The following is a 25,618-nucleotide window of genomic DNA, read 5'->3' on the forward strand; positions in this document are numbered from 1 at the left end:
GTTGGTGGGGTCTGTTACATCGGCGGTTGCAGAGCGCATGAATAAGCAACCTCAAGAAGGAGCTGGTTTGATGTATAAACCACGTGCGAGTGTCAAAAGGAAACAACGTGTTTCCAGACGGCGGGGGCCACCTGCCCCCTATAAAAAAAGGAGGACATCTTCAAAACGCCCTCAGAAAAGAAGAGCTCCAAGACGGAAGAGAGCTACGAAGAAGCGAACCGGCTCTAAAGTAAATATTTTTTAAAGCCTTGTAAACACAGCCATGGCCTTCGTACATTGTGGATCTGGAGAGTGCGCCAAATCAGAGTTGGACTTGTTTAGTCTAAAACCCACGCAGACCAGCATCGAAAACAGCTTCTTCATGGAGGTGTCACCTTTAGCAGCATTGACACCGCTGGCACCTATAGAGTTTTATGTGTCGGGGGCCACGGATATGTATTTGGATCTCAACAACACTCTGCTGCATCTTATGTGTAAAATCGTAAAAGCGGATGGGTCCGACATTGACGATGACGCTAAAGTGGCACCAATCGCTTACCCTCTAGCTACAATGTTTAATCAAGTGGACATCACCCTGGGCGACCGACTCATCACCCAGAACGATAACATGTACGCCTACAGAGCCTACATTGAGAGCATTCTAAATTACAGTAGCGACGCCCTTGACACACAACTTTCAGCTGGTCTCTTTCACAGGGATACACACGGACATTTTGAAATCACAGCTCTGGATGGTGATAATAAGGGCTTTATAAAAAGAGCGGGGCATGCTACAGCCAGCCGCACCTTTGACCTCCTGGGGCGCATACATTCAGACCTCTTCTTCCAAGATAAACTGCTCATCAACGGAATTGATCTTAAAGTCAAGCTCAATCGTAACAAGGACTCATTCTGCCTCATCAACGGGGATGCAGAACAGTACAAGTTGAACATACTGTCTGCGAGCCTGTTTGTAAAGAGAGTGAAAGTGTCCCCGAGCGTCAGGTTAGCGCACGCCGAAGCTTTGCAAATATCCAACGCCAAGTATGCTGTGGAAAGAGTAGCTCTGAAGGTATTCAGCATCCCTGCAGGTACCCGCTTAACACAACAGCAGAATTTATTTCTGGGACAACTACCAAAGCTCATCATCATAGGGTTTGTGGACAACACAGCTTTTAGTGGCACCTATGCCTCAAACCCCTTCAATTTTAAACACTACAACATCAACTACGCGGCGCTGGTCCATGAGGGCAATGTGATTCCTGCAAAACCCTACACCCCCAGTTTTGCAGCCGGTCATTACATCAGGGAATATCAAGGACTGGTTACGATAACAGGAAAGCATCAAAGGGACTGCGGTGTAGCGGTGTCAAGAGAAGGCTATGGCCGTGGATACACGCTGTTCGCATTCGACCTGACACCTGACATGGAAGATGGTGATCACTACAACCTGGTCAAAAATGGGAATCGAAAAGCTGAAATACGATTCGCAGATCCACTGGTGGCTAATGTGAACATGGTCGTATTCTCTGTATTCGACAGCATCATTCAGATCAACCACGCAAGGCAGATTTTGTTTGACTATCTTTAAAAACATTTGTGAAATGGATACTGTGCAGATACGTGACTTCTTAAGCAGACATAAATACGCTAGGAAATACTTTTTGGGTGTTTTCCCTAGCGACGGTTTACCAGCCGAAATAGGGGCAGAAAGACCATGCACCCTAGTCTTTAACACAGACCCGCATGACCAGGCTGGGACACATTGGGCAGCAATGTTTATAGATGTTGACAAGGTTACGGTGTTTGACAGTACCGCAGAGTTCCCTGAGCACAGACTCTATACAACTCCTATATTCAAATTTGTGAAAAAAGCTGCAGCTGTGGTGGAGTATAACAAACTAAGGGTTCAGGATTCCATGGCCATCACATGCGGGGAACACTGTATTTATTTTATCAGTAAAATGTCACAGGGTCTTTCGTTTAGAAATTTCTTAAATCTATATCCGGGGGATCTTGTTAACAATGATATTATAGTTGCGAAATATGTAAAAGAAAACACCAGGGTATCGGTCAGACCTGTGAAAACAGAATATGTACCTTGTCAAAACTGTAAGGGTTTATAACAGTTGTATGTTTAATGTTGAACGTATAAAATAAAAGACATTATATTTTTTAAAAACATGTATTCAGACTTGTTATTTCAATATACATGCACCATAAAATGTTTTTTTTGAAAGATGACTGAGACGGTTTGTAAAGTTATAACAAGGTGTTTATTACAAATATTTAGTTGACAAAACTTTATTGAAGAAACATAGGAATAAAAATCACACTCAATTAATCATAAATCCATGCGAAGGGTGATTTAGGAGCTGTCTTTTTTTTTTCGAGCTGGCACCGACGGTGCAGGAGTAGCCCATTTAGGGGATAGCCTTCGGACTTCAGAACCTGTAGGCGATGGCAGTAGGGGACTCTTCAAATTGTCTAGCAGTCTGCGGTGTTCATTATTACCAACGATCGTGGAGGGTATATTGAGTTCAGCAGCGGCCTGCAGAAACTGCTCCCAGCCTCGCGGTGCATTTTGAGGTGTCAGGATTTTGGGGTGTGTGAGACCTTTGACTAGATCGTACATATGCGACCCTGCAACAGGTTGGCCCTTGTAGAGAAACTCACCTAGCTCATTCCAAGAGACTAGGTCTTTAGAAGCGGCTAGTTTACTCATCAACATCTGCGCAGCCCCTCTGTGCCTTTGACCTATATTTTTTAGGAGGTCTCCAACAAAGGTATCTGAGGCTGTCGCATCATCGGGAGGCGGTTGTAGGGGCTGAGGGTCGGGGGCCTGAGCAGCTGATTGTTCAGAGTCTGGGGTATATAGAGTCAACTTGTTCTTTTCGGTATTCCACTGGGTGTAGTAATTTAAGAATTTTTTGAGAGTGTTGTTGTAAAGGTTAGCCTTGTCGTAGGGGTTTAGATCAGTCCTGCTCAAAATGTCTTTAATTTCAGCATCCAGGCGTAAAGTCTCATTTCTACGGATATCCCATGCGTTGTCCGTGGTGGACCCCAGCTGCTCCATTTGCTGTCTAGGAACCAGATACATTTTTGTGGCATGCTCCATCACTGACCCGTAAGGAGGCTTGTAATTACAGGTATAGCTATCCCCAGCAAGTTACCTATAAAACCTCCAGACTGTTTCACCAGTTTCTTCTTTGTTATGAGTGAGGCCCTTTTATTACTGAGCTTCTTGATGAGCCCCTTCTTCTTCAGAACCTGTAACTGACGCTTTGATATAGGGACGTTGCCTTTTAGGGTGTTTAGGGCTATTTCTGAAATGGCAGCCACTAAATCGTCAGAAGCGGTGCCCAGGATGGCCTTTCGGTGTTGGGGGCTGGCTGTAACAAGCATTTTCAGGAGAGCTAAATTGCGGCGTAGGTGTGTAGACATGGTCACCACTGAGCGTTATAAGGGCTGGCCTGTAAATGGTTCTAAAAGAAATCACCGCTGCTTTTTATAGGGCCTGGTCTTGGGCTTTGGGGTGTAAACTACAGGTAGCTCTGGTGGAAAAATATCAGCCCTTAGTCTATAGTCTTCTAGAGTTTCATTTTTTAAGTCTACCAACAGGTACCCGTGGGGTTTTGCTGTAGCGTCCTTAAAGGCCTCCATGAAGAAGTGTGTGTTTCCAGGGTACATCTGTTTAGCTATGACAGCTATTTGCTGTTTGTCACGGGGGTTTTTAAATAAAACAAGGTATGAAGCGTTGAGAGCTATAGACCTACTGTTCTTGCCTTTGTAAAACAAATTCTGCACAATGTAGCAGATGCTTAGATTGCGATGATGTGAATATTGAGTAAAAGCTCTCTCTAACTCTGGATGATCACCACCTTCACGCATCAGATCATCAACAATTATCATATTTACAAGGGTTGGTGGTAGTAGCTCATCATCGTTGAGGTTATCCGGTATACCCTCTATAAATTTGATATGGGGGAACCGACGGCCCAAGTCTGTATAAAGAGGCTGCCAGCATGAATAAAGCCATACAATGTTGTTAGGGATTTGTGATAAAGCAGAGGCGGCATTTTCTAAGAGCTTTTTTATAAAATAGCTTTTACCACAGTTTGAGGGTCCTGCTAGCACGCAGGAGAACGGATGCTGCAACCTGGTGTCCATACTGTGGCGGCTGTCTCTCTAATGGACCTAATAACCATAAGGCAGTGTTTTATAGTCGGTGGTTAGGACCCTTTTATCAAAAACAACTCGCAATGTTTTATGTAGAGGCTGGGTTGTGATTTCCCACTTCTTTTTAGATCTGACTATGCAGGGCTGGTTCACGACTATGGTTTTAGCATTCTCAGAATCGTCTGCTGTAGCGTATTCATGTACCAGATTCTTCAGACTATCAAAATTGATTTTTACAGTGTTGCTGACATTTAAGGTTATCCCTTTGACCTTCATACACACCTTGTTCTTGTTGGTCCGGTAACTGTATGTTTTAGGCCCTGAGGAAGTATTTTTTTTATATACTCATCCTTATCTAGCTCACTGGTTAGATTACCCAGATAATCTCCTAGAGGAGGGTCTTCATCCCCCGGTTTGCTCAGAAAAATCACACAATCTGTATCGTGATACAAGCAGCGATCCTGGAGCTTATCCATAACCCCGTAAAGCTCTAGACGAGCGTGGGCTGTCGTGAAGCAGGCTATGAAAATGTTTATGTTGTTACTCGATGTGGGGTACTCTTGGGCGTATTTCCAACACAAAGCGGCGGTATCGTCATCGATAAACTCGCAGCTGGACACCTCGTAGCAGGGGGCAAACAGGTACTTGAACAGTTCATCAGGGTCTGATATTAAAGTGGTATTTGAAAAGTTTGTGCGCTGTGCAAATTTTCCCCATAAGGAGTTGAGACAGAGTTTGGCTAACTGTCGGCGTGCAGGATTGACCTCTATCAGCTGGGGGCGTAAACGGATACCCTCGTGAGCGTAGTAGTCATCGATGTATTTCTGTTTTGCATCCTGACTAGTACACCATTCAGGATACCCTGAGGCCTCCTGTTTGTCTCTGAGAAACAAATTAATGTAGGGGGCAAAGAGTTGTGTTGTAGTGCTCTTAAAATGCCACACTTCGTGTACTCTACCGATCCTGTAACCTTTCTCTAAGGCAGCTTGTACCTCGATGCTACACCAGGTCCCTGTGAGCATCCTTTGTTCATCGGTGTGTCTGCAGCCATCAATCTCTTTAAGCATCGCACATGTTCGACATAGGGGGAACATCAGCTTGCCATCGACTCTGCATGGTAACACTGGGAAGTAAAGCTGCTTAGGAGGATAGATTTCACATTTGATAAGCCCAAAGTATTCGGATAGGGGCTTAAAATCTCTATAGATGATGGTGGGGTGACCCAATGGGTACAACTTCATCTTGTTCACAAAAGGGTACAGACTGGTGAAATCATAGTAGTGTATTTTCTCACCCTCACCAGCGACCTTGTACAGTTGTATGGCATTTGTATGCCCCCCAAATAAGGCATCGCGGGGCTCCAAAGGTGTGGGTAAATCATGAGTCTTAAGAAAAGCGCAGAGGTCTGTGTCGGTTTTTAACATGTCTAACCACTCGTGCTCCCAAAGAACTCTCATAGCAAAGCCCTGGTTTTCAACATACTGGGCCTTTGTCAGAGTACGCCTGCATAAGTGTTCAAATTTGGCACCCAGCATTTTGTTATACTCGTGGGGTTTGTAACACTTGGGGCAGCCGTGGTAAAAACAGCCGTTGAATTCAAAGGCTGTCGGCACACCCTTAATTACAGAGTACCCGTCCAGGTAATAGGGGCCCAGGCGGTATTCACCACCCTGTAAGGCATGTTGAATTTGTATGTCTTCCTTCTCAGAGACGTGCATGAGCCACTGGATAGAGGGGGTTGAATAACGTTTCTATTTACCGTTATAGAGGTCTGGCGGCACTAGAGCGATAGTTTCAGGCATTAAAAACATGTGTTTGTAGATGGACATACACATGGATGCCAGAGTGACGTTTTGAAATGGGTCTATGTATTCGACCGCTTGCTGTATTCCAGGGGTTTTGGATGTCAAGGCCTTGACTTTCTTAGGCAATGTCTTAGGTTTCAAGTCCTTGACTTCTTTAGTCATAGACACCACAACATCTCTGAAGAGGTTACAAGCTTGCCGGAGGATCATTACATCAGCCTGACAATAAGCTTTCAACTCTGTTTGAAAGTGAAACTCCTTTTCGCGGTTTTCAGAGTACCACTGTAGAAAGCTCACTTTCTCATCAGGCATCATGTATTCAACCCCGTAGCTGTCAGGAGGCGGCATGGGTCCCACATAATTTTGGTTAGCCCAGGTGTTAAAAAAGTGTGGGAAATAACCTTTACACCCTGGGAACCCAAAGGCCTTTGGCAGCTTGCTCAATTTCATGGGTAGGAAATTCAGGGTGTCTATGAAGCGTATTTTTAAAGGGCATACTGTCATCAGCATCAGTTTAGACCCCTGGGTTATGAGCTCCACCTGTATCTTTTCACGAATCATGTCTCGTAGAATAAAGAAGGAGTCATAGGCTTTCGAGTTGTGGGCGAGCATGGTATATCCTTGGAATTTGGCTTGAATGAAAGTGCTCAGGAAATCACCAACGCACGTTCGTCCCTCAAACTCCCAACTGTCGTCGGAAGTTAGATGGTGTGCGTAAATGTAGTTAGGCTGGTGTACCCCCGTCTCTTGTGTGCACTCTATATCAAACACTATATAGTCTTCGGTCTTGGTCTGAGGTGGACCTTTAACCATATAACACTGATGGTTGGTACCGGCCTTGTAAGACACATGGCAACGGGGGCATATCATACCTTTGCACTTGTGATCCGTTGCAACATACCGCCCACACTCGCTGCAGTCCTTTTTAGGGACACATTTGAAAGATTTCTCGTGTATGCTCAAGCAGTTTTGCGAGCGACAAAACAGCCTACACGTGCTGCACCTCACCTTCAGGGTAGCGTCTTCTATACAGCCAACCCTCTGACACATCTTACAACACATTTCACACTGGTGGTGTGTTTTATTGTTGTATATATGGTCGCAGTGGGCGCACACATACTTGGCCCCCAGAAAACCTTTTAGGTTCAAGATGCCGTAAAAATGATTTTCCATGTGGAGGACATATACGGTCTTGTTTCTCACAGGTTCCCCGGTTGTAAAGTACTTCCAGGAACCGCTGTGATAGAGAACTTTCACCGTCACGGCGAAATAGTTCTCAAAAAGACCTATATCGCCAAAGCCGACCATTCGGTCAGGAGGTATTTCAAGAACCTCATGGGCTTCAGCAGCTCTAGACATGATGACAGCATCAGGGGTCTTGCGAGCCATCAGCAGACCCACGATGCTGGCCGCCAGACATGTATTGGCAGTGGCGTTGGTAAAATTGAGCAGCCACATCTGTTTCTTACCAATTATTTTACTGTATAGTACGCTCTTTAAGGGTCTGGAAACACCCCCCTCACGCCCTCGTACAATGAGGGCTATGACTCTAAAAGTGCCATAGGCGACTAGTTCCGCCTTACTCTGTAAAAGCCTTTGGAGGTTTTCTAAAAATTGCACAGCGTCAAAAACATCTCGGGTCTTACGCCTGGTGAACCGGTGTGTCAAAACCCTGCCCCTGGAAGCGGAGTTGGAAAAAGTCATTAGGCCCCACATCGTGTAACAACCTTTCTATGAGCTCCTGCACAGCCTGATGTATAGCCAGAACACCATGAGTGGTTGATGTTATTTGGTGTAGGTTAATAAATCTAAACTCCTCATAGTGTTCTACGGCCCTAAACCTCTCTACATTGCGAGTGTAACTTCTAACACTCTCTAAAAACAAGGGCTCTGGGCCCTCATCAGTAGGAGTGTGATTTGTGGAGGTGTTCTCTGCTGTGTCATTTTGGGAGGTCATGGTGGGACCTGTCTCAGGGGTTCTTGTAAGCCTGCGGGTAGCGCATATTCTCGCCTTCTTCAGCTTATTTATTAAAAGCCGGCGTTGCTTTGTACTATTAAGCCACTTTTGTTTTTTTTTACGGGCCCAGGCTTTTCGAGATACCAAGCCCCAGCCTATCTGAACAGGTAGGTCGCTGTCGTTGGTTGTCTTGTTCATGGAGGCCTCCGCTACAGTTCCACCCCAAGGTCCTTCTGAATGTTGGGGTGCTTGGAGTTTTAAAGCCAGCCCCCCGACCCCCTTCAAATGACCGACCCTAGGTATGTTAGACCCTGCCCCTATGTATTGTCGGCGGTAAAGTGTTGGATTATATGCTTCAGGCGTTGATCTTGAAGCTGTGGTACCATGCTTGAAGGGGTCTAGGGAAACAGGTGTATCTTGTTTGAAGGGGTCTATGGAAACAGGGGTGTCTTGTTTGAGGGTTTGTGGGGCCCCCGATGGTCGTTGCTTGAGTAGTTTTAAGAACCGTACAGCCTTTGTCACTAACCTCTGGACCTTACGGCTATATTTTGGGGTCCTCTTAGGAGCAACAATGGCTGTGGGGGTCTTTAGGGGCTGGTACTGACAGTCATGAATGTGTACCGTGTATATCGGCCACAGCCGCCTGACACATCTGTATGATCTCTTTTTTACACACCCCAACCCTTGCCACGACCAGATGTTGGGCCTCCCTCTTGTTCCTGAGATTGGAAAACCCCATATCCATTCTTATGATTGCACGGTTCGCCTGTCGTTTTAATTTGCGAACAGCCATCTGTATCTCTTTTACATGTGTCTTCAATACCTCTTCTGTGTTTACAGACCCATCTTGTTCCTGCTTAGGGGGGCACACCTTGCGAGGTCTTATAAATGGTGACAACCCCTCAGGCCCATCTATACTGCCACCAGCTATGGCGGTACTGGACACAGGTCTGTACACGGGCATGTCCCAGGGGATGGACATGGCCCTGTACACAGGGATGGCAGCGGTACTGGCCTCAGGGTTGGACACTGTACTGTACAAGGGGTTGGCAGCGGTGTTGGCCTCAGGGTTGGACACTGTACTGTACAAGGGGTTGGCAGCGGTGTTGGCCTCAGGGTTGGACACGGGACTGTACACGGGGTTGGCAGAGGGGCTGGCCACGGGACTGGACACGGGACTGTACACGGGATTGGCAGCGGGGATGGCCACGGGACTGGACACGGGACTGGACACGGGATTGGCAGCTGGACTGTCCAAGGGCCTGTACGCGGGGCTGGCATCGGGGCTGGACACGGGGCTGTACATGTGGATGACCGTGGGGCTGGTAGGGTCGTATGCTCCTGGAGGGGTCCTCGGGGACAAAGGGTCTGAGGATTGTGAGGAGTTGTCATTGTAATCCTGGGGCCTAGCTGAAATGTATGTGTTAGGGTGTGGTGCATGGTTACCTGTGTTCTGTAAGCCATCTGTGCTCAAAGACCCCTGGTACACCGCTTCTGGGGTTCTACCAATGTTGTATACCATCCCCCTCAACTCCTCAAGAGCGTGGCTATTCATGCTAGAAGGACTTTCTAGGGGTTGCGCATTACCACCTGTTGATACCCTAGGCTGGGCCTGAACACTTACAACAGGCTTTGGGGGTTGCTCAGGGGCGTGCACCTCTACATGCACAGTTATTTTATTAGCCACTGTCTGGGGTTTCAGGACGCTTGGTGGATCCTGCATTGTATTAGGGTTGCTGAGGGACTCTGGTAACGGGAACTTAGGGACCCCCGGTTTTAGCTTCAGATGTTTTCTTGAGAGGCGCGATGTTTTAGGGGGTTGTGGCGGCGCCGCCTCTTCTACAACCACCGGTACAACTACCACCTCCTTGGGGCTCAAGGTTGTATAGGCCTCATTCAAGGGCTTAGCATCCTTTTTTATAGATAAATCTAAGGGGTTAGCTTGGGGCTCAGGGGTGCTAGGGCTTTTCTTCTCAGGGCTTAAGAGCTTTGCAAGGCCCTCGTGGAGCACCGCCGTTGTCTTCTTTTGGTTTAAGGGTTCTGTTTGGGTGTCTGTGAACACCTTACAGACCTTCACCCTTTTTAAAGGGCTGGGGAGGTTCTCTGAGTCCCCATGATTCTTCTTAAGGGAGGCAGGGCTTGTAAGCATACCGCCAGTGTTGGCCCCACCCCTGTGCAGAATAGATTGTTGTAGATGGTTGTTCAGCGTGTTGCTTGGTGTGTAGTACGTAGATAGTTTTTCCTGGCGTACACGCCTACTCACGACTTTTGCGCCGCTTCTGTTGTTCTGGACGGATGTTATGTCCGTTAAGGGCGGCGCCGACCTCTCTTCAGCAGCATGTTTCTGAGCCGCTTCTAAAATATAAACAGAAAAATATATATATATATATATATATATTAGAGAAAGCATAAAAACAACATGTACAATCAACACCATCCTAAGTTCTACACAGTCACCTTTTTTATATAGGCCTTGCTACAACCAGCTGTACCCTTCTGCTTGAGAGTCTGTAACGCCTCTAGTACTTCTCACACCCTTTTATAAAAAACACACCTGAAAGAGGTCTTTTTGCAGCTCTTTTCTTTGACCGAGGTCCCACTTTAGAAGTTGAAGCTTTCCTCTTCAAAGGGATTTCTTTTGAACATTGCGCCGCCTCATGGACCTCAGCACCGTCCTGGCATAACATAGGGACACCTGTAAAGAAAAAAATAATACCCAACATTAGTCATCTTTCTGAGGATTACCTCTATACACCCTCAGGGTCAGGACGCTGTCCTACTCCGCCAACTCCCTAGCGCCTTAGACAGTTTAAATAACAACGGCATTTTTACTTACCTGTAGGAACTGTAGTGTTTTGCACATTGTTCATAGCGTCTTGAGCCTCGATGTACAACATAAGATCGTCATAAGCTTCTTGTAGGTCGGGGTCATTAGCTGTAAAAGCATACAGACATGAGACCCACATTAGAAAAAAAAAAAAGAGAACTTCTGCATTGCTGGTGTACAAAACTACGTAGAACTACACAACTCTAAATATATATACCTGGCTGCGGTGCTGACAAGTGACCATCGCTGCTAGTTATTACAGCTGTGTCCAGCGCAGGGGGTACATTGGTGACGGTTGCATTTGCAGGGTCTTGCATCTGTATTAAATATTAAATAAAAGAACAGGATTTAAAGCACCTTTCATAAATAAAAGTATCACAACTTCAAACAATTCATGTATACATTTTAAAAACTGTTAAGAGGGGTGCAACAACAGACATTTTTTTAAAAAGCGTTGTATGTGCGGCGCTAAAACATATGTTAAAAACAACCTGCGCCATATCCTTTGCTTATGGGGTAAATCACTGTAGGTACACATAGTCCTTCTGACCTACAACCACTGCCCCTAGGTTCATGGTACTCTTTTGTAACATGTACATGCCACTTTTCTCTTGTAACACCTTGGTTGCACCCTCTTACATTTTGCGTGCTTTTGATAGTTGCGCCAGTGCCAGAATTGCCTACATGACGCTTATTCTTGTGCTTGAGTGTCTACCCTATATTGCAGGATTATACCTCTAATTGTACTTTGTTTTCTCTTGTAACCTACACACTTATCACTTTATTTATTACTCATGTAGCTTAACGTTTGCTTTTATAATTTGCGCCCTTGTAATGTTCACATGTATCATTACTGTTCCTATTGTAAAGCACTCTGACAACTTAGGGTAAAGTTTGCGCTACATTTTTTTTCTGTATGGCATCTTTTTTATGTAACTCATGTAATTCTTATGTTTTGCAACTGTTTCTTGTGTAAAGCGCTGTGACACCATCGTGTTCGCGCTATCTCTCAATAAATGTTTTAACAAAAAAAAAAAAAAAAAGCCACACACACACACCGGGTCTGCAGGGGCTTGGTCCGCCCCTTCAGTGATGCACTGGTGACATCACTGAAGGGGCGGACCATGCCCCTACAGACCCGGTGAAGCCTCACAGCCGCCATGCTGCCGTATCCACGTGGGGACCGTGGGAAAATGCCCCCCCCAGGACCCTCACAGCCCCCAAGGACACCGGAGTCCTCACCCTCGAGCCGCGCCTTGTGAAAGCGGGCTCGGGGGCATTTTTTTTTTACAATGCAAAGAAGACACCGCACTTGGGCTCCGGAGCCCCTGCAGAGACACCCGGAGCCCGCCCTCAGAGCCCCCGAGCAGCGCCAGCCTCAAGCGGGCTCTGGGACATTTTTAATTAAAAAAACGGGCCTCGGAGCCCCCAACAGACACCGGGACCCCGACACAGAGCCCCCGAGCAGCGCCTTGTGCAAGCGGGCTCGGGGACATTAAAAAAAAAAAGCGGGACCACTCTGCACTCTGGCTCCGGAGCCCCTGCAGACACCCGGCGCCCGCCCACAGAGCCCCCGAGCAGCGCCCTGGTGAAGCGGGCTCGGGGACATTTAAAAAAAAGCAAAATAGCGGGACAACTCTGCACTCGGGCCACGGAGGTCCAGGACACACGGATCACGGCCCCACAACACCCCCGAGCAGCGCCATGGTGAAGCGGGCTCGGGGGCATTTTTAAAACAAAATAGCGGGAGCGAGGCAGCCGTCGGGACCCCTGAGCCCCCAGCTGACACCATGACCCCGACCCCGAGCAGCGCCTGAGGCAAGCGGGCTCGGGGGCTTATTTTTTTAATAAAATCGGCCACGGAGGCCCATGGGATCTCAAGCCTCGCACCCCCGAGCAGCGCCTGAGGCAAGCGGGCTTGGGGGCCTATTTTTAAAACCGGCACTATGACACGGGCCCGGAGGCCAGAAGACCCCTCACAGCCCTCCCCTAACACCCCCACGAGTAGCGCCTCGGAGAAGAGGGCTCTGGTCGATTTTTTAAACAGGCACAACTCTGCATTCGGGGCCCTCCTGAGCCTCATGAACACACGGACCCCTCACCCCGAGCAGCGCCTTGTGCAAGCGTGCTCGGGGGGTTATTTAAAAAATAAATAAATAAAAGCTCGGCTAACTCGGCCACAGAGGCCCAATGGAGCCCTACCCCAGCACCCCCAAACAGCGCCCGATGCAAGCGGGCTCGGGGGCTTATTCATTTAATACGGGGGTCCTTGGCACAGCAACAAGGACCACGAGCCTGACACCCTCACCCCCCTGAACAGCGCCCTGGAGAAGCTGGAACCCTACCACCATCACCCCTTACAGACTCTCCTGCACTGATACAGGCCCTTACTTATGACCCTGGAAAAGCCCCAAAAACAACTGCTTGGTGAGTACCATAAGGCATTTTATTTATTTTTATATGTATGCAGTGTATTTTATTTAAAGAACCTCTGGCACCCCTGAAACAGTAGTAGCCTCTAACATTTTATTGACATTAAATGTACAGCAGCCTGGTAAAAAAAATTTCTATGCTCTGTAAAATATACGTTTCCCCTCTACATGTACCCTCCTAAGGCCTATAACATTATGACCCCTTAAATACAAACCCTGCAAACTCTAACTTATGCCACCACCCTTATTAACATTAAATACACACACACACACACACACCCATACACACACACACACACACACACACACATAGCTTTAAACTCAATGCATCAGCAAAGCCTTTATTCACTTTAAGCACATTTACATTACAATTCGCATCTTGTAAAAAAACGTAATTGTCACCATTATTCACATTAAACACCTCACATAGACTTAAAGAGTAACAGCTCACAAGCCACACTACATAGTACTATTTTTTTTAAAAGTACAACTTTTTTATTTTTTTTAAACTACATGTACACCCTAATACAACATTGCGCCATCCATTATTTACCTTCTTTATATGTTGGCAGGCTGCGTCAATCTGGGAGAAGTTGCTCTGGTCCATTCTTGCCTTAGGATCCAAGGGTTGGCTCTGTGCCTCCAAAACAATCCAGGCCAGTCACTCCCAAAGGTTTTGTAGGGCTTGATGGTGTAGAAATCCACAAAGGTTTTTGACTTGGTTGCTGGTGCAGGAGTCCTCCAGGTACAGCAGAACAATCCACGCCAGTCACTCCTCACAGGGGGGTTTTTGAATGGGTGTTTGGCAGTGTTCCTTGAGGGGCCTTTTATACCTGTCCAAGCATGCTAATTTGAAGCCCCCCACACCTTTTATGACTTTAGGGGGTTTAGAACAATGTCCTGCTGGCCTTTGTTGGGATCCTTTTTTCTATCCTTGTTACTCAAACTCAAGGCCTATCCTGGGAAGAGTGGGGTTAGACAATGGGGGCCAGCGCAAAACTCTTCACACCTACGTGACACATTCTCCTGGGAAGTAGGGAGCCCGGGAACAGGATCTACCTTGGGACTCACATGAATTTCCTGCCAGCCATGTCAAGTTGAAACTAACCTGTCAAATTTGGGACCAGGGGCTTTGTGATGTGTGGGCCTATCCTGGGAAGAGTGGGGTTAGACAATGGGAAGCTTTGCTCTACAGGCCACCTCTCTTTTTTTTCTTATCTCAAATCTCAGGGATGGCTGGGGTTTATTATTTTATAAGGGGTTTGTATTAACCTATTTTTTTAGAGAGAATTACCATTGGTAGGTTTGTGAGGGCCCATTACCACTTTGACACCTACATGACACATTCTTCTTCCCAGGCCCTGGGCTGAGGAACTCAGGACTGCCCCATCAGCTGTTCAAACAGCTGATGACACGTTCTTCTTCCCAGGCCCTGGGCTGGGAACTCAGGACTGCCCCCACCAGCTGTTCAAACATCAGCTGGCTGCAAACCCCCAGTTTTAAAAATGCACAGACATTTCTAGCCTACAACCATGCAGTTTTTTTCTATGCACTTTTAACATATACACAATTACCTCATGTTTTGCAGCAGAGCAGAGCTGTCATATTTAAGACTAGAAGTTTAAGGACAGTACTGTTTAAGGCCAGGGCTGATCAAACCCTGGTCTTAAACAGTCCTGGCCTTAAACTGTCAAAAATAAGGCCAGAAGTTTAAAACCAGACATGTCAAAAGCTGTCAAAATTGCGACCAGCAGTTTGCGACCAGAGCTGTCACTTTTGCGACCAGGATTTTTTGATGGAAGGTATCCCTTCTTACTACTCACCAGGATTGGCTAGTCCACCGCTCGGAAGGTGTCAGGAGTAAAGGCGGGCATTTACTCGCTTCCCCCGACAGCCTGACAGCTTCCCTCTTAGTCTTACTCCCCCGCAGGGTCGGTCGGCACGCGGACAATGGGGTCGAGGAGACGCTTGCTCAGCCGCGGGCCGTGGCTCGCACCTAGGCGACCAGAGCTGGAACCAATGCCTAGGTAGTCAATTGCCACGGGCTAGGACAGGTGCCGGTAGAGAGGTGTCGCCTGGGTCGGGGTTTATAGTGAACTGCAGCCAGAGCGCTCGGGCTGAGACCCAGGACATGAGACTGGCGGGGTCTGAGGGGTGAGAAGGAAGGGCGGGGATAGGACTCTCTGCAGGTCCTGGGTCCACGGGACGAGAGTTTGGCCATGGCGAGCCAGGAGGAATCACTGCCGCTCCAGGAGTACGTCAGCGCCCTGAGCCCAGACTCCCTGCCCAGGATTGTGCGGATCTGCTGCGGGGCCTAATTGGTTTAGGACTTCGTTGTTAAGGAAGTAGTGGTTTAATCATAGAACCGTCAGCGCGCTGTCTTTGGAAGGAGTCTCATAGTATTGGGGGTTGACCCTCAGAATGACCTTGATTTTTATGAAGGTTTCCACCTGCAACGTGTGCTCGCCTCTGTCCACTGATAATGTGCTCGCCTCTGTCCACTGATAAGAAACCCCAAGTTTAGCTGGTGCAAAAGAAATATTGCATTTAAAGAAAACAAACAAAGTAAGCCGATATCTTTTCACAAACTCCTCGGAGGGACTTATGACAAAAATCAGGTCTGTGGCACCTTAACACTAAAGGGCTTTCTCTCAGAGCTAGTAGTCGTTTTAGCAATGATTCCTCTCATTATCATCCATGCAAGTGTGAGAAATATTAGAGACACGACCCTACTACTCTGAGTACTAAACTAAAATATTAATTAAGCTATTTCAGCCAGCACAGTTTCACATGCCTGGCCAGAGCAGGCGTCATTTACTACCAGGGAGATATTTCAGCATGTCGAGTCAGCCACTAATATGTACTTCTTTCTTTGTGTCTCAGTTGAGCTACACTTCACACTTCACTGGTACCTTGGGAGGCCATGTAGGTATCAACGTCAAAGCTTCTTATGCTCACTTATTTCTATAAACGGATGAACAAGAGTTGCTGAAAAATAACCTGGGTAGAATTTGCCAGGCTTTCTTTTTAATTCACATATGGAACATATCTCATATAAATCACGGACTGATGAGTCCCACTGCGAAATTCCACAGTGGTTGTTTCTGTCACAGAAGTAAATAGACATTTCCTTCCACTGCTACAGATATAAAAAAAATCACGAAATCTAGGGAGAGCTTGGCACTCGCGTGGCACAGTATAGTGAGAGAATTGGCACTGATAAGGCAGAGCTAGATAAGTGATTACTGTTCTGTGCCGGCTTTATGGTGGTGCAACCGGTGCTGTCGCACCAGGCGCAAAGGTCAAGGGGGTGCCCTCTGCATGGCAGGTAGAACCGAGAGAAGAGCAGCCTGCAGAGATATTTTTGTATGTGGCATTTTTCAGAGGGGGATAATTATAATGTCATAACTTGTGGTTAATGCGCATGAGGGAGAGATCTACCATTTGTTTAGTCACAAGTTTGACTCATGATATAATACCATAGAGGGTTAATGTTCCCCCCTGCAAAGCACAATGTGTGACATGCAGATCACAGAATGGTATTTTATGTAGATAGCTCAGTGGGTTATTGCTTTTGTCACAGAGATCCTTTTGTTGCTTGGAGTTCATAAGTAACAATCCTTCAAATATAGCACATTGAGCTATGAGCAGGCGTCGAAGAGCTGCATGAAAATTGAAAGGCATAGGAATAGAATCTTATTTTTCCCCCTTAAGTCTTTCATTATTCTGTGATTGCTGAAAGGGTTCCTTTGGGTAGCAATCCAATTTTATTAGTATGACTCTCCAGTTGTTGTGTTATGGTTATGGGGCAGATGTATTAATTTGATCCTGGTTTGCATCACAAAGTGATGCAGACCTAGTGGAAAGTGCATTCTGCACTGTCTCCCGTCTAAACCAAGATATAAATGCGCTGACAGCTGGCGGGCAAGCCGACACTGATGTCCTTCAGAGAATTCAAAGTACAGTAACAAATAAATAGTAAGTAAGCAAAGCCCAAATATATAGCCACCTCTGGACTATTCATGCAGAGGGTTGTGATGTCATCGTTTTCACTGTGATGTCATCGAGAATGGAGGCCTGGACTGCATATGCTGCCTTGTTATCTGATATCTGTGTTGAAGAAATATATTTGTTATAGTTTATCTTTGCTGCCAAAGTAGTTCAGTAAGGAGCTAAAACGGTAATTAGGCCTCTGGTCGTGTAATAGAATCTGATCACTGCAGGGCGGGAAAGAAGATTAACATCCCTTATGTTGCCTAGCAACTGGGTAGGGATTGTATTACTCATGGTTGATGATAATAAGCCTAGCAAAAGCCAGAGAAAAATGTTTTTGGTCTTTCACTTCTGGATAGGACTTGGAGCTGCTGCAGGTCAAATTCATTTAGCTTCACTTTTCCCCTCATCTAGCACCTTTCCATTGACAGGGGTGTAAGTCGCCTGGAGAAGCTACTTGTATCTACAACTTCTCCGGCCCCCGCCTCCCATTACACTCATGCCCACATAACATAGAGGTACCACCTAGGTATCAGTAGAAACGTAACACACTGTATAGTATGTTTTCGTAGTGTGACAGTACTGGGGACCCTGACTGTAGAATTAATAGAGTTATAACTATACAAATTCAATTAAAAGACCCACACAGTTCACTTTACCTCTTTTCACCTTTTATTTGTGTGTCTACGCCATCTTTAGTTCTTTACCTGGATGCAGCTGCTCATTCATGGTGCTTCGTTGTAAGGGTGACCCAAAATGTCCGTCTCTGAACTTGGTGCCTGGGGGTCTGTTTTTCTGTGTGCCTGGGGGTCTGTTGTTCTGTGTGCATGGGGGTGTGTTGTTCTGTGTGCATGGGGGTCTGTTCTGTGTGTATGGGGTGTGTTGTTCTGTGTGTGGGGGGGTCTGTCCTGTGTTCCTGGTTGTCTCTTGTTCTGTGTTCCTGGGGGTCTCTTGTTCTGTGTGCCTGGGGCGGTCTGTTGTTCTGTGTGCCTGGGGCGGTCTGTTGTTCTGTGTGCCTGGGGCGGTCTGCTGTTCTGTGTGCCAGGGGTGGTCTGTTGTTCTGTGTGCCAGAGGGCCGGTTATTCTGTGTGCCAGGGGGCCGGTTATTCTGTGTGCCAGGGGGCCGGTTGTTCTGTGTCCCTGGGGTGGTCTGTTCTTCTGTGTGCATGGGGGTCTGTTCTGTGTGCCTGGGGTTCTGTTGTTCTGTGTGCCTGGGGGCCGGTTGTTCTGTGTGCCAGGGGGCCGGTTGTTCTGTGTGCCAGGGGGCCGGTTGTTCTGTGTGCCAGGGGGCCGGTTGTTCTGTGTGCCAGGGGGCCGGTTGTTCTGTGTGCCAGGGGGCCGGTTGTTCTGTGTGCCAGGGGGCCGGTTGTTCTGTGTGCCAGGGGGCCGGTTGTTCTGTGTGCCAGGGGGCCGGTTGTTCTGTGTGCCAGGGGGCCGGTTGTTCTGTGTCCCTGGGGGGGTCGGTTGTTCTGTGTGCATGGGGGTCTGTTGTTCTGTGTGCCTGGGGGGTCTGTTGTTCTGTGTGCCTGGGGGGTCTGTTGTTCTGTGTGCCTGGGGGGGTCTGTTCTGTGTGTGTGGGGGGGGGTCTCTTGTTCTGTGTGTGGGGGGGGGGTCTCTTGTTCTGTGTGTGGGGGGGGTCTCTTGTTCTGTTTGCCTGGGGGTCTCTTGTTCTGTCGGCCTGGGGGTCTGTTGTTCTGTGTGTGGGGGGGGGGGGTCTGTTGTTCTGTGTGTGGGGGGTCTGTTATGTGTTCCTGGGGGTCTCTTGTTCTGTGTGCCTGGGGCGGTCTGTTCTGTGTGCCTGGGGCGGTCTGTTGTTCTGTGTGCCTGGGGCGGTCTGTTGTTCTGTGTGCCTGGGGCGGTCTGTTGTTCTGTGTGCCTGGGGCGGTCTGTTGTTCTGTGTGCCTGGGGCGGTCTGTTGTTCTGTGTGCCTGGGGCGGTCTGTTGTTCTGTGTGCCTGGGGCGGTCTGTTGTTCTGTGTGCCTGGGGCGGTCTGTTGTTCTGTGTGCCAGGGGTGGTCTGTTGTTGTGTGCCAGGGGGCCGGTTATTCTGTGTGCCAGGGGGCCGGTTGTTCTGTGTGCCAAGGGGCCGGTTGTTCTGTGTGCCAAGGGGCCGGTTGTTCTGTGTCCCTGGGGGGGTCTGTTCTGTGTGCATGGGGGTCTGTTCTGTGTGCATGGGGGTCTGTTCTGTGTGCATGGGGGTCTGTTCTGTGTGCATGGGGGTCTGTTCTGTGTGCATGGGGGTCTGTTCTGTGTGCCTGGGGTTCTGTTGTTCTGTGTGCCTCGGGCTGGGTGTTCTGTGTGCCAGGGGGCCGGTTGTTCTGTGTACCAGGGGGCCGGTTGTTCTGTGTGCCAGGGGGGCGGTTGTTCTGTGTGCCAGGGGGCCGGTTGTTCTGTGTGCCAGGGGGCCGGTTGTTCTGTGTGCCAGGGGGCCGGTGGTTCTGTGTGCCAGGGGGCCGGTTGTTCTGTGTGCCAGGGGGTGGTCTGTTGTTCTGTGTGCCAGGGGGTGGTCTGTTGTTCTGTGTGCATGGGGGTCTGTTGTTCTGTGTGCCTGGAGGGATCTGTTCTGTGTGCCTGGGGGGATCTGTTCTGTGTGCCTGGGGGGATCTGTTCTGTGTGCCTGGGGGGATCTGTTCTGTGTGCATGGGGGTCTGTTGTTCTGTGTGCATGGGGGTCTGTTCTGTGTGCATTGGGGTCTGTTCTGTGTGCCTGGGGGCCGGTTGTTCTGTGTGCCAGGGGGCCGGTTGTTCTGTGTGCCAGGGGGCCGGTTGTTCTGTGTGCCAGGGGGCCGGTTGTTCTGTGTGCCAGGGGGCCGGTTGTTCTGTGTGCCAGGGGGCCAGTTGTTCTGTGTCCCTGGGGGGGGTCTGTTGTTCTGTGTGCATGGGGGTATGTTGTTCTGTGTGCCTGGGGGGTCTGTTGTTCTGTGTGCCTGGGGGGTCTGTTGTTCTGTGTGTCTGGGGATCTGTTGTTCTGTGTGCCTGGGGGGTCTGTTCTGTGTGCCTGGGGGGTCTGTTCTGTGTGCCTGGGGGGTCTGTTCTGTGTGCCTGGGGGTCTGTTCTGTGTGTGGGGGGGTCTTTTGTTCTGTTTGCCTGGGGTCTGTTGTTCTGTCGGCCTGGGGGTCTGTTGTTCTGTGTGTGTGGGGGGGGTCTGTTGTTCTGTGTGTGGGGGGTCTGTTCTGTGTTCCTGGGGGTCTCTTGTTCTGTATGCCTGGGGCGGTCTGTTGTTCTGTGTGCCTGGGGCGGTCTGTTGTTTTGTGTGCCTGGGGCGGACTGTTGTTCTGTGTGCCTGGGGCGGTCTGTTGTTCTGTGTGCCAGGGGTGGTCTGTTGTTGTGTGCCAGGGGGCCGGTTATTCTGTGTGCCAAGGGGCCGGTTGTTCTGTGTCCCTGGGGGGGGGGTCTGTTGTTCTGTGTGCATGGGGGTCTGTTCTGTGTGCCTGGGGTTCTGTTGTTCTGTGTGCCTCGGGCCGGTTGTTCTGTGTGCCAGGGGGCCGGTTGTTCTGTGTGCCAGGGGGCCGGTTGTTCTGTGTGCCAGGGGGCCGGTTGTTCTGTGTCCCTGGGGTGGTCTGTTCTGTGTGCATGGGGGTCTGTTGTTCTGTGTGCCCGGGGGGATCTGTTGTTCTGTGTGCCTGGGGGGGGGGTCTGTTGTTCTGTGTGCCTGGGGGGGGGATCTGTTCTGTGTGCCTGGGGGGTCTGTTCTGTGTGTCTGGGGATCTGTTGTTCTGTGTGCCTGGGGTCTGTTCTGTCGGCATGGGGGTCTGCCCGATGGTATGTATGCATGTGGTACTGTAGGTGTGTTAGTCTGAGAGTGCATGGATGTTTACATGCATGTATCATCTATGTTGAGTCAACATGTGCTTGGATGGTGTGTATCTGTATTTACAATAAAAGTCAAACACATTCGCTTTGCCAATATTTGGATTTCATCTCACTTCAAAAGCAAATATAAAGTCTAATTTTACGCCCACTTTACCTCTCAGCCTTGGTCATGGTTCCTCTGGAGAGATAACGGATGCATAAATCTGACATTAATAGAAACAGAGGGGCTGGCTTTTATCTGGTATAAATGCTATCCCCAAGGCCTGTAAGTATGAGTTTTTATGAAATTGCATTTCTGCATGTTGCCTAGCTGCAGGGAGGAGGTTAATATTGTTGAGTAGATATCTCAGTGCACAGGAGGCTGTGGCAAATTACTCAGGACATAAATACAGTGGGGAGTTCATTGCATTGATTGTAATTCTTTTCCCAAACACATGTAAACTCAAACATACTCACACATGCAAACAGCCAAAAATACCAGCACATGTAAACGCAAACCTGCTCACACATGCAAACAGCCACAAACACCAGCACATGTAAACTCAACCATACTCACACATGCACACAGCCACAAACACCAGAGACCAACAAGCAGACAACTACATCCACTCACTTATTCTGATAATGGGAAGTTCCAGGCTCAAGCATGCGTACCGGAGGGCCCTAGAACAGGCGTGGTGCCAAAGATATAAAGACAACACTCCTAGCATTACAGAGTAAAGCTCATTCTCTTTCCGGCTTTTCAAAGCTGTTCCGCTTAGAAAAGGGTCAATTCCTCTTGAGCATTCCACAAGAGTGACTCGCAGAGTAGCTACAGCAAGAGTCACGTGCTGCTTCCTGGGTGTATAGGCCTATGGGGAAGGCATATGAGTCATCAGTCATTGCTTCATAGGTTCCTCGCAGTGACCGTGTGTAGGACCTGTATAATTTGATCATTGAATAGTCATATTGTATGGCTAAGCAGACCTTGAAGTTCAGATTTTTTCTTTTTTGAGTTTAATATAGCGCGAACTAGACCTGTGACATCGGGTTTCAGAGCGCTTCACATGAGCACCAGTTTCGTTATAGATGAACACCTTCATTTTTTTATTGGTAGGCACAGAGAGATTAAGTGATTTGCCCTGAATCACAGGATGTAGAGTGTTGTTGCTGAGACTCTAACCAGGTTACCCAGCTTCGAAGCCGACCGCTCTTGCCGTAAGGCTACATCCTCTCCCCTTGATTGTTGATTGTAGTCAATTGGTCACAATTATGCAGCTCTCCTGTACGGATCGCTCATAGTGTTCAATTTACTTAATAAAAAATGTTTGGGGAAAACAACAAAAATGTTTGCCCATATAACGTTATTTTGTATTGCACGTTCTTTAAATGCCATTGTCGACATCCACCATGCCGCTGTGCTTTTTCCTTTGAAGAACATGTCTTGTCAATGCCATCTGAAATTCCTGCAGAGATTGGATGGGCCACATATTGGGTGATGTGGAGTTTCAGTGTAGAAGGACAGAGATGTAAAAGTCCCAGAACTAGGAGGCAAACATGGTGGCTTTGGTGTTGTTTGAAGGTTGTGATTGGTGGATCTAAGGTTCTGATCTGGTGTGTAGTATGGTAGAGTGTCAGAGAGGGTGTTGGGAGCCGAGTCATTTGCTGATTTGAAAGTTGTGATTGGTGAATCTAAAGTTCCGAGTTGGTGTGGAGCATGGTAGGGTGTCAGAGAGTAGGTTGAATGCCATGTCATTTGCTGATTTGTATGTCCATGTAAGTGGTTTGAATACGGTCCTGTTCTTGAAAGTGAGACAGTTGGCCTGGTGACAGGATTCAGTCTGAGCATAATAGGACGGAATGTATGAAGCTATGTGCTTATACTGAATAAGCAGCTACCTATGTTATGCCATCTATTAATGTAATAACTGCACTTTCACAATTGCTTTATTAACCTTCCTGCTTTCTCAAATTTGCTTGAAAATGCACGATTTTTCTTCTTTTTTTTCTTGGGGGGGGTTATCCCCCCAAACCCCCTTTTGATGTTCGGGCTCGCTCGCTGCACTCGCTACGGTGCTGTATGCAAATCACTTTGCGCCCCACCACTTTCAAATGTCACCCACCGCCCCTGCTGTGCACAAGTTGCTTTTTATTATTTAAAATGTACTCGCTCGATAGAAACTCATGAGTGAAAAGCCTAATCCCTCGTAAAGAAAATGGTTGGCCAATGGGGACGATTCATAAAAGAAACAAAAGTGCTTAAAAACAAATGCAGAGTTCTACGTTTAAAGAGTAGTAAAATGATAAATCCGGTTGCAGAGACATTGTGAGATTAGAGAGACTACATTTGGTATTTTCTTCTAAAACTCTTCTGCGATAGTTTCACTCAGGTTTTTTTCAGAGGAATAGAAAGAAGTGTTATTTACCATCTCGCACGTCTTTCTATGCAGATTCCAGTGCTGATATCCGCCCCTGGCACTCAGTGGCGGTGTTGCGGGGGGCTTGGCGGCTGTCACTGTACATCCAGATATGAATGCACCGTGGAGAGAGGGCCCGTGTGTTTAGGCTGTGGGAGCGCCCCCCCTCCCCTTAATTCCATGTCCAACTAGCACAGCTGGACTGGCAGGCATGCGCCGCACAGGAAAAGGAAGCTTCAAGATCGCAGGCAAACAAAAAGAAATCAAAAGCAGCCACAAGTTCCCCAAACTAGAAGCAAGCCATCCGAAAAGTATCCTGAAAAGAATCCAGGTGCACGTTCCCTTCAAGCAACAAGATAATAGGATATAAAAGATAGCAGCGGTTGCAGATAGCTGCCAGACACCGGAACTTTGAAGAAAAAAACAGGATATAGGGGTGGGAGAGGAGACTCCATTAACCACTAGTGAGATCGTACCTGGTAAGTTTATTTCGTTGTTCATGTAAGCCGTGGTTTAATCAAGTCGTTGCTCAGGTAAGGTCGTTGTTAAAATTCGTTGTTTACTACCGTCGTTGTTAAAGATTCGTGATTAAGGCTGTTTCCCAGTGTCTATGACTGTGAGCCACCTGCTTGACCGCGCTCAGCCACACTGAGCTGAAATACTTCAATAATATTGTGCATTTAGGAACCTGCCGGTGTATACATCACAAACAATACAAAAGGTGTTTATGTTTAATAATTTATCACCATCAATTCGCTTTGAAGAAAAGCAAGTAAGAATGTTTTCAACGATGGTGGGATTAGGAGAACGGGTAAACAAAACTATTTCATTGGCTTGGACTTGAACCAGGGTCTCGTCTGCAATGGGTGAGTGTCCTACCACATGAGCTGCAATGGCTTAGATAAAATTAAAGGATCTGTACCTCCTTACATTGTCTAGTGCACAGTCACGTCCATTATTCGAAACTTCACCGGATTCCACTAACTTGAAATACAGCCTACCAACGAGCAGTAAATACTGCCATGACAGTCCAGTGAACAAGGCTCACATCTCAGGATTACCCAACTAACCTGTTACTTACAATAGCATTAGAAACAATTCTTTAGTAAAACTGAAGAACAATTGCTTACTATCCTGTAAGAGCTGTGAGAAACAGCTAAGAAGACAGTAAAACATGTCAAAATGTATCACAACAGACCAGTGATGTAAAGAGACAGAAAATTGAAGTGACAACAACGGGGGGGGGGGGGATAGCAGTTGGTGTGTTCTGGAACATAATCTGTCATCAGTAGTGTGAAGTCACTTATTTTCCATACCTTACATAGTGTGCTGGAGGCCTATCTCCACCTCCATAAGCCACGCGAGCAATTCACTTCTCAAAGTAGTGTATGAAATGGCTACCACGTCAGTCCCAAAGACAAGAGCATACATCAAATGCAGCACCATCGAATCACGTTCTGCCAAATGTTCACCAGTGGAGGGACCGCAAATGTATATTACCTTGTAGGGGCAAGTAGTTGGAAAAAGGCAGTGAATAGAGTGTTTAAGACTAAATGGGATTATGTGAATCAATGTAAGTGCTACTATATCCTTGGGGAATGGTGTCCTTGAAGAGAACAGTGTGTGCACAGCTATACCTCCAGATGCGTTGGCAAAACGCTGAAAGCACAAGACTGTTTCAGGAAATAAAGCTGTCTGACATGACAGGCCCGCTCAGCCCTAGGGCATAAGGCTACTATGACATAAATGGCAGCATTTTGGCAGAACTTGCATCCTTTAGAAATTATTAAGAATTTCTGCCACCACATTGATTATCTCACTAATGATCCCAATATGTTTAGAGAAGTTAATGCAGTCGCCTCCTCCTGCTTCCACACATTTTGCATGCTCTGCAGAATCTTCAGATGGATCCCAACCAACACCAGAAAGACAGTCACTTAGGCTCTTGTCACCAGCCGCCTCTACTACGGCAACGTCCTCTACGCTGGTATCTCCACCCAGATCCTCAGAAAACTCCAAACCATACAGAATGCTGCAGCCAGATTCGTCATGGACCTTCCTCAAATGAACCCACACCACCCCCAGCTGAGAGACCACTGGCTCCCCATCCAGGAAATATGACACTTCATCTTCCTCATGCCCGCCTACAAAGCCCTCCACGACCTAGGACCTGCCTACATCAACCATTGACTACACTTCCACCAACCCACTAGACACCCGCGTTCCTCTTCAGTCGCCA

General features: G+C 47.8%; 2 protein-coding genes across 2 annotated transcripts in view; both read right to left on the reverse strand.

Moving 5' to 3' along the window:
• The window catches only part of LOC147728286 (uncharacterized), a 1,395,946-nt gene that overhangs the window by 1,117,650 nt on the left and 252,678 nt on the right, over window positions 1-25,618 (reverse strand). The gene's annotated exons all lie outside the window — the stretch shown is intronic.
• Window positions 8,528-11,061, reverse strand: LOC147728289 (uncharacterized). The gene is made up of 4 exons (XM_086962127.1): window positions 10,965-11,061; window positions 10,757-10,855; window positions 10,475-10,615; window positions 8,528-10,275 (listed from the first exon to the last, which is right to left on the reverse strand). The coding sequence occupies exons 2-4, from the start codon at window positions 10,815-10,817 to the stop codon at window positions 8,528-8,530; spliced, it is 1,950 nt and encodes a 649-aa protein (XP_086818253.1). The 5' UTR covers window positions 10,818-10,855; window positions 10,965-11,061.

Source organism: Lissotriton vulgaris, chromosome 3_1 (genome assembly GCF_964263255.1).
Source record: "Lissotriton vulgaris chromosome 3_1, aLisVul1.2, whole genome shotgun sequence".
In the NCBI taxonomy this organism is placed as follows: Eukaryota; Metazoa; Chordata; class Amphibia; order Caudata; family Salamandridae; genus Lissotriton; species Lissotriton vulgaris.

Coding starts and splice junctions, on each gene's coding strand:
- LOC147728289 (XM_086962127.1), bottom strand. CDS start 10,817: ATGTTGTACATCGAGGCTCAAGACGCTATGAACAATGTGCAAAACACT. Junction 10,616..10,756: donor AAACACTACAGTTCCTACAG/GTAAGTAAAAAT, acceptor TTTTCTTTACAG/GTGTCCCTATGTTATGCCAG. Junction 10,276..10,474: donor TGCAAAAAGACCTCTTTCAG/GTGTGTTTTTTA, acceptor TTTATATTTTAG/AAGCGGCTCAGAAACATGCT.